The sequence below is a fragment of the Teleopsis dalmanni genome, chromosome 2, assembly GCF_002237135.1.
Source record: "Teleopsis dalmanni isolate 2A chromosome 2, ASM223713v2, whole genome shotgun sequence".
In the NCBI taxonomy this organism is placed as follows: Eukaryota; Metazoa; Arthropoda; class Insecta; order Diptera; family Diopsidae; genus Teleopsis; species Teleopsis dalmanni.
In genome coordinates, this window is record NC_051847.1 from 31,514,753 (window position 1) to 31,524,361 (window position 9,609).

The window sequence follows — 9,609 nt, forward strand, 5'->3', positions numbered from 1 at the left end:
GAACGCAAAAGGAACTGCACATCTTACAATACTTCGAAATTCTTTATTGTTATAATTATGACAAAGCCCAAAAGTGCTCTATATCTATGTGTTTAGTATTATCTAGCTTAGTAAAGCTAGTACAACTCGTGGTGAAATACGTGACATTCTCACCAAATCAGCTGTCAAAACTGTTTATATTAAATCTGATGTCAATTAAGATAGCTATCAGTTTAGAAATCAATGAATCTGTTACAGTTTTTTTAATATTTTACAAGAGAGAAATGCGCAATGCTTGTTATAAGTGATTGCAACATACTCTCTACGAGAACTATAGATATGTCACGCCAAATATAATTATACAAATTTTTTTTGCATAGTTTTTATTTTTATATATTATAATTTATAATTATTTATAATTATTAATTATTATTGTTTCGAATTATTTATAATAATAATTACATATTTTGTTTATTATTTATATAATTATAATAATTATTTATTATTATAATAAGGATTTTAATAATATTATAATTATTATAATATTTATTTATAATTATTAATTATATTAATTATAATAATAATAATTAGTTATAATTATTAATAAATATATATAATTATTAATTATATTAATTATAATAATAATAATTTTTATAATTATTAATTAGATGGTATTAAATACGATTGACAAAAAAGCCATATATTTTATTTTTATATCAAAACTACTAGTCTATATAACTGATTTCATTTAGTTCCAACAATAAAAAACTAAATACAAAGGACTTTTGTAATATCGGTCTCCATATGAAACAAGGTGTGGACCTACAAAAGTTTTAGAAGCAGATAGTGCAAACAATTCTTGGATTTTATTGATCTGATAACAACATAATCGTACTTATTATACGTATAGAGGGAAAGCATTTATAAGATGTTCAATAATTTTTTTTTATCTGATCACTCCAAACAGGTTTCGTGGTTCGAGTTATACAAGTTGCAACTTTAAATTACGATACATGAATAGGAATATACCATAGACATTTATAATTGCAGATGGAGATATACAGCTTCCTGAGTCTCTAGATTCTGAGACTGAGACAAATTCAATATTTAAGAAAGCAATTAATAGTTAACAAAAATAATATTAAATTCTTTGTTTTTTAATTGGAAAACTATTAACAAATTGTAGACAACGCTGATGCAATTAAAAGTAACAATAGCAAAGCCATATCTATTAAGTAAATGAATAATAAATGATCAATCCCGATTTCTCCGTCTAATTCAACTTTACGTCCATTGCTAACTAAATCCAAAGTGTTTGAATCGAAAATATTATCGTTCATTACATTACTTTTTGGCTCAAATTCATTCTGATTTGAAACATCAGTTAAAGTTAGCTTCTCTTCAGTCCTATCGCCACTGTAATGTTGAATGCGCTCAATAAATCCAGTTTGTGCATCATTCACAGTTTTATATAGTACCATCTTATTATCTGGAGATATTTCCATCAACGACTTTTTTGATGTTACATCTCTATTCAAAGATAGCATATCTGAACAAAGATGACAAAACGACAATTTATTGGACTCATCATCCAAAGGATTATCTCTGTATAAGCGATCAATGTCACCGAATTTCACAGTTTGAGTACTCTTGGTGTTAATACAGGTTTCAAAGTTGTTACACATTTCGCTTCCCTTACCTGCTTCACCTGTAATATTTGAGTATTTAATAATTCTTCATTTTAGATATATTGTAGCACACCCAATTTTTTATTGCGCTTACCAAAATCTGTCTCCAACTTTTTATCGCTTAATCCTCCTTTTTTCACTTTCAGAGGATCTGTAGTTTGTTTAAGCTGATCATTATTTTCAGAATTCTCAAAGCAATCGTCAATGAACGTTTTGATAGAAGCAGATTTTTTCACTTGTGTGGTGGGTTGTTCATACCAAATCTTAATTTCCTTTCTGAAACCTTCTCTCATAATTTTGTAACTTTTCTTCTTCGATTGACAACCCTTATCTTTAGCGGACCCATATCCTAGATAGTTTTCTAAATTTTTATCTCTGTCTGACTTATCATTCACCACGTTAGTGCTTCTTTTTTTATCTGTTCTTTTTGGACTCAATTTTCTGACATTTGTTTTGATGGTCCTGTTTTTATAAGGTTTGCCGCTTTTAGGGAAAGCATTACGTATGCATATGGGAGCATTACGTATTTGCATTTCTCCATCTGTTATATTTAGTGCTGCCTGATATTCCACTTTGGAACTGAAAGTTATAAATCCGTAGCCTTTGCTTACTCCACACCGATCTATAACAATTCGAACAGACTTAATGCTATTAAATTTTTTAGCGAAAACTGAATGCAATTCTGGTTGTGTAATTGAATGAGAAAATCTTGCATATATTTCAAAACATTCCTCTTCAAATAAACCGATACTCTTGAATTTGGGCTGTTGCAAAACATTAGTCCCATTAACCGGTGGTTGTGTGTCTTCCACTTCCATTTTCAGAAACGTAAAATAATGCGCAGGAAGTACACCTCTTATAACACGTCTATTAAGTTTATTTAGTACTCGCTGAGCCTCTCTTTGATTTTGAAATTCTATTAGGTATAGGGCTTCTTTATTATCTTTTTTGACCAAATGCACAGCTACTGGATCCTCATAATATTGTCTGAAGGCACCTAATATCAATTCCTCATTAAAATTAGGAGAGGTTACCAATTTCAAAAACTGTAGAAAGAAGTTTTTATATACACATATGCTCTATACTATGTTCAGGGTATATATATACCTTTGCCATTTTTAATATATAACCAATTGATATATAAACGTCTGCAAAACTTTGTTAAAAAAAACGTATTATGAAGGCAACTTTACAGGAACTATTTTATAATCGAATGGTTTTAACAAAACCAACTACAGTGCATTTGTAAAAATTGTCACAAATGACATTTAAGAATATGGCGTATGTATAGCTGTTCCATTCTAACTTATAAATTAAAATACAATTTATTATGAATTGTATATGTAGTGCTTCGTGTACAATTTTTGAAAGCCCGGAATTGATTTGTTTCGGAGTTGCAATTCAAATTTGAGCACAAAAGTTTCTTAATTGAAAATAGTTCACAATAGTGAAAATATTTTTTCACATAGTTCAAATGGTCTGTATATATCCTATAGATGCATGTTACCGTGTCAAGCTTCGGAACGAATTAAAAGCTACTTGTAAATTTTTTAAGAACGGAAATTAACAATTATATTGAACTGCTTTCTATGGTGCAACCTTTCATTATAAAACAAGACATATTTATGAGAAATGCTATTTGACCCCATGAGAGATTATCCGCACCTTTGCGATTTTTGGCTTCGGGAGAACTTTTCAGGACTTGAAGTTCTTGACTGTGATATCTTCACATAGTTTAAGTAATATAATTATTGAAACCTGCAATGCCATAAGAACAACATTAGGCCTTTTCTTTTGTAAGCATGTTGCAAAAGTACACATGTAATAAGTACTACTTTCGCTGGCAACTCTGGATAAAATGGAGTTTTGTTAGGCTTATATTTGCGAAAAATTTAAAGTTAAAATTTCGATCATGAATAAAAATTCTTTGCAATAATTGGTGAGAATATTTTTTTTACATGATTCTAAATAAAATATAATTTCTCATGCCTTTTAACAGTAAAATAGTAAATAAAAAAAATAACGTATTTGTTACGAACAATGACGACACGAAATGCGAATAATTAACGAAATCATTCGTTGACAGTTAACTGAAAGTTTCGTAGTTACTTCCAAAAGTCGTTCACAATAGACAAGTTTTTTTTGTGTTGGCAACCATGCGATTTGTTCTTTTGTGATATGCTTATAAAAGAAAACGCCTATTGAAAGAATATATTAAGGTAAATTAATTATAAATAGGAATATTTATTGTCTTAATTTATCACATTTTAGTAAAATGTAAAAGTAATCAAATTTGAAAATATAATTGGAATATTTGTTATATTAAGCAAAATCTGTGCTATTGAACAGTTCATCAAAGAACTTCTAATAATTTTCCACCGAATTCATAAATGTCTTATAAACCTTTGATGACCACAAAACAAATGTTAATTACATATCTGTTCAAAATGAACCTTTTTACAACACTGTTAGGAACGAAATGAAATGTAAATAACTGTTACTTCGAATCAAGGAAACATAGTTGTGCTCAGGTACACAAAAAAGATTTAGTATTGCACCAAAAAAATCAGACCGCTGGAGCGCTGCTGGTAAGATACGTGATGTTTTTGATATATTAGACTATTTTTTAGACTTTGTTTAAATAGGTGATTTATGAAAACATCAGTATTATTTCGAATAAAAGCATGGACATAAACGCAAATAACACCAAGCAAAATCTATGAATCAATTTGCAAGAGAGGTTTGTATGCGCATAACTCACATATATAAATATATGCTGTATAGCGCAAGGAGTAGATCAACTGAAGGCACAATGATCCATATCAAAAATGAATGCGAAAAGAGAAAAATTTTAAGAAAGACGTTTGAATAATTACTTCCTCTTCCATCGAAGTTTCCGGCATTTCAATAAGAGTTGTGGCATGTTTTGCAAGGGTTCTAGCCACTCTAACACACCACCTTTCAGCTTTTATATTAAAAACTTTTAGTAGGAAATAGTATTTGGAAAATATTAGTTACTTCTCTACGACTCAAATATCGCAGAGCCAGCGAAACTTGTGTCTTGCGGAAGTTCCAGCGCCTGTTCTTATCAAGAGGCGCCTTTTTGAAAACCGGTACCTCAGCTGTAATTTTTCATAACGCAGCAAAAACGGATCTTCACGTTGTTGATATATAGTTTTGAGTGGCGTTTCGGCTGTTTTAATAGGTGCCATAACACGACCTTCGCAATGTTTTCTTTATTCGCTCATTTAGCGTTTTGGGATAATCATTCTAATGTATTCTAAATAGGTATTAGAGATTTCATTCGTAATGAGTACTCACCTGACTCATGTTTGAATAAAGTGAAAATTCAATTTTTATAATACGCAGGAAACAGTGGTTTTTATAAGGCTATCTCTGGCAACCGAAAGGGCAATTAACTATTAAATTTATATAAAGTAGGATATCCCGCTATGATTTTTTTAAACGTCTGATATTTTCAATATTAAATGTGCTGCTTCCATCAAATGAATATAATATCTTTCAGTTTAATATTTCCTTATGTTTCACATGCCGTCTAAATATAGGTTTTATATAATATATTTTTGGAATTGAAATTGAATAAAATGAGACGAAATATATTCTTTTCTGAGGCAAGAATTTATAAGACAATAAAGTTTGTTTACAATGGTAGATGTTTAAGAATATTGAATTTTTGATTTCAGCAATTGAAGTTTTAGAATTGTCTGTTCCATAACTATTATATTCTATACTTTTGTGTAAACTGGCTAGGTGCTTCTTATAACATTATAACCTATTTTAATAGATTTTGTTATTAAATTACAAAAAATTAATATTATAAATTTTTGATGTTAATTTTATTTCTTTTTTAAAATATTTCACTGAACTATAATTTGTTTTTTTACCACTTATGGTAAATAATGCACTAACGGCAACAAAATTTTTCTAATAAGAAACTTATTATAGCCAAAACGTATCCAGTAAATAGAAGAATAGCAGGCATTTGAAAATATTCAATACCCATTGGTTCCACAGAATAGTATTCGGTTTCGAAGAACTTTAATCCACCATAACGTATAGCAGTTTCCTTTGTTTCCGTAAGAAAATGTTTATAGAATCCAAGTTCAAACATACGTAATAAGAAAATATTAAACATATGTTCCAGTGGCCAATTGCTTGCAATTGGAAGGCCAGACCAGACCGTGATAATTGGCTTATCGAGTAATTTCATTTTGGGACGTAGAAGAAATTTTTGTTGATACAGTAAAATCTCACAACCATCAGTGAAGCAAATATAATTATGCCGTGGATCTAAACGATTACGATGTAACATCAAGTCAGATGCATTCACATAGATTAATATTTCTTTCACTGTATCAGATGTATTGAATTTATCGAAAACGACTCTGCTTTGACTATCACTCCAAATCGATAGATTTATTGCCTTCATATCTTCAATTGTTTCAATTTGACGATCGAAGACAGGTGTATTCAATAAGCTGGAGAGGTTCGCCAAATAATATATTGATATAATTCCACCAGTAATCAGTAATATGAAGAAGATTACGATAATAGACTTTCCCCGTAATAACTTTAGACTAAAGTCCAATGAAAGAAAGCTGCTAATGGTGATTAACAGAAAACTACTGAAGTTCCATTGCTTGGATTGTGCTCTATAAATAAGAGACATCATACATGTCATGTACAGAATACTTATCAAAAGCATCAACCAAACGGTAAAAGTGAAGGGTAACAGAAACATTTTGTATTTCATGACTGGACGCGCATACGGTACCATTATGTGTCCATGTTCTGTGTGATATGGCTTACTTATGATTTGATTATTTATTTGTGTAAAAATATCGATACAAATTTCAGCTTTTCCAGTATTCAGATAATTAAAGCATTGTAAAAGTGTGTAATTGAGATTGTATATTACTTGGAGTGTGGCATTGTAATGCTTTGTAAATAATTTCACATAATCTGCCACCATACCACTTAAGGATATTTTTCCATTATTATCGATGTGCACATGGACACGTGGGTTGCGATTACCGACAACTGCTTGAATGGGATATCCTTGCAAATCTAACCAATTATTTCGTTGTTCCAAATATTCTTCCAATGTAGATTTCTTATAACTTAAGACAGGAATTGGAATAAGACTAAGAAGTATAGAGTTATCGACGTCAGTTAAAAGTACATTGAAGAAACCTGTTTTCCAACACCAAACGAATAAATCGTTCCAGAGGTTATCTGAGAAATCCAAGACAGCAGTTGTAATGAAGAGCAAATCCGTGTGATAGAAACGATTAAGTGTGAGTTTCAGTGTAGATTTTACTTCGGAACTAAGTGTGTTATTGCCTAAAAGGACAATCGTAAGTATTTTGGAGTGAAGAACTTTACTCCATACCAAAGTAGTTTCATTTGTAATAATAATTTTAGGTAAACTAGTGTTTCCGATAATTTCCTCTTGCGCATTAATAAGGTCCAGGTTCGTGTAGATAATATTCGTTTCGGCATGAATGGCGACACTTAGAACATCAATAAATTTGCTGGTCGGCTGTGGATTAATGTGAAGTATCCCATAGCATGCAATGAGAGCGAGTGTAAGAGCACGCGGCATGTCCTTTGTGGACGTTGAGTTTGTTTCTGACGCATATGTGGCTTTAGCTCTGCTTTTATATTAAAAGCAGAAACAGTGAAATTACGTGTCGAACAAACGAAATACAACTTACAATTACATCATAATCCATTAAGATTACAGTAGATATAGATACCGAAACATTATCGCAACCTATGGTTTCTTAACCCTATGAAGTTATTATAAACAAATATTATTATTATTTGTTTTAAATATCTGGGGAACAAATATCTTTAATATCATAATTAAATTTTATGTTGAAATTTGGTCAAGTTAATTACGATAGTGTAAACGTATTTTAAACTAAACAAAATATCATTTTTACCTTAAAGTTGAACTTTCGAACTTAATTTTTTATAGAGGATAATATTTTTTTAGTTTTTGTGATGAATATATTATGTATTTATATTATGTATATGTAGTTTAAATTAATTGTTTCTTAACTAATTAGTTTTATCAAAGACCGAAATAACTATAAAAATAAATCAATTCAAAACATTTGATCCAATGCAAAATTTAGTGTATGATTTAGATATCATGCATAAGAGTAAAAGAGAGTGACGAGATGCTTTTCTGTAATGAAAAAGTTTAATCTTATGTTTTGACCGAAATATCCCACGACCTGTTAATGTCAGATCTGTTAATAAAATTAATAATATCCATAATAGATCTTCTTAAATTCGTTAATATTCAGTCAATTTTTAGCGCTAATTTATTATTTTAAATGAATAATCTTTATAATTATTTTGTCTTTGGTTATACTCTAAAACTGTGAAAAGTTATTGAGACTGCTTTCTCTAGACGAATATTTTACTTATTACTTACTATTTTGGCCAAAACAACCCGTTACCAGATATGAGCCTGACGCAGCATGTCTCTCCAGGCGCCTCTGCTACGTGCGCGATTTCTTGAGTCTTGTACATCAAGTCCGGTTAGTATCTCTATGCCTTCTATTTTCAACTACTGCTTCAAATTCTTTTTTCGCTGGAGCATCTTCAGCCAATCTCACGATATGACCAAGCCAGAGAAGTCGCTAGATGTTAATTTCCTGAATTATATCAATGTCGCTTTAAAGTTCGTACAGCTCGTGAATCATTCGCATGTAGTAGTCGTCGAAAACTCGTAGAGGACTAAAGATCTTACGAAGAACTTTTCTATCGAAAACTCCCAGTGTTGCTTCATCATTCTGTGATAACATCTATGCTTCTGCGCCATACAGAAGCACAGAGAGGATGAGTGACCTATAGAGCATAAATTTTGTTTGTCGAGAGAGACAATAACTGCCTACATCCCAATTGCCTACTGTGCCCATAATAACACTTATTGCCAATGATGATTTTTCGTCTGATCAAACGAATACTACGTCTTTTGTTAATATCATAAGTTAGTATTAATACAATTAATGCTTATTTTCTTATCTGATTTAGAAACTTATTTCAATCAATTGTTAAAATAAAGATTTATTCAAATGGGATTTAATTCCCATTTATTACCAATTTTCCTAAATTATCATATTTCAATAGATTCTTGTTAGTATTGTCCTAACTATAATGGCTTATAACTGGTTTATTAGTGAAACCATTTCGGACAAAAAGGTGGGGTTTTCTGCAAGGGTTAAGCATTTAATAGCCTATGCGCTAATGAATGCAATTCTATCTCTTACTGTGCAGAATGGTGTTCATTGAAGTGGTGCTAATCAGATTTATATGGTTTATATACCTGTTATTGTTATACAAACATATTATAAATTAATGCGGTAAATGATAATTTAATACTTTGTCATGTACTCATATTTAATAACATTTTCCTTTTGGAACATTTTTGTAACATAGTATTTAAAAAGCATTCTATAGTCTTTACAAATTAATTACAAGATAATTACTTATAATTAAACATATGTGGAGAATTAACTCTTGTTATTCAAATTTTTTTGATTTGGTACTTTAGAAGACAATCCAACTACATACAAATGATTACAATTAGACATTGTAAATAGGTTCTGCAATATTTCAGGTCTGATTAACGACTACCCGGAGTTTGAATGATATCATCAAATAGCAATGAAGCTAACTTTCTAATTCTAGGATAGGATAATAAGTTTTGTCATCAGGACAGATTAATCTAATAAATTACTACTTAAACCTATTTGAACTTATTTCCTTAACTTTCACTTATTAAAGCTTTGCTTTTACTTACTGTTTATTTTGTGTAAAATCGTAAAGCTACAACTTAGACCTAGTGGGACCTACTTATAGTCTCAATAGATTTAAAGATATGTGTGTATATTTATAGTATTGC

The 9,609-nt window shown here is 30.2% G+C and overlaps 2 protein-coding genes across 2 annotated transcripts; both read right to left on the reverse strand.

The window, feature by feature from the left end:
- Window positions 1-1,150: 1,150 nt before the first annotated feature.
- LOC119681710 lies at window positions 1,151-2,864 on the reverse strand. Its single transcript, XM_038094974.1, has 3 exons — window positions 2,775-2,864; window positions 1,762-2,713; window positions 1,151-1,687 (listed from the first exon to the last, which is right to left on the reverse strand). The coding sequence occupies exons 1-3, from the start codon at window positions 2,781-2,783 to the stop codon at window positions 1,152-1,154; spliced, it is 1,497 nt and encodes a 498-aa protein (XP_037950902.1). The 5' UTR covers window positions 2,784-2,864; the 3' UTR covers window position 1,151.
- Window positions 2,865-5,592: 2,728 nt separating this feature from the next.
- Window positions 5,593-7,293, reverse strand: LOC119674260. The gene has a single exon (XM_038085392.1). It carries the CDS (start codon window positions 7,291-7,293, stop codon window positions 5,593-5,595), a length of 1,701 nt encoding a protein of 566 aa, XP_037941320.1.
- Between the last annotated feature and the right edge of the window lie 2,316 nt (window positions 7,294-9,609).

What these genes read in the sequence shown, in the direction of transcription:
- LOC119674260 (XM_038085392.1), bottom strand. Translation starts at nt 7,293, where the DNA reads ATGCCGCGTGCTCTTACACTCGCTCTCATTGCATGCTATGGGATACTT.
- LOC119681710 (XM_038094974.1), bottom strand. An exon ending in AAAGTTGGAGACAGATTTTG is followed by an intron (nt 1,688 to 1,761) that starts GTAAGCGCAATA and finishes CAAATATTACAG; the next exon opens with GTGAAGCAGGTAAGGGAAGC.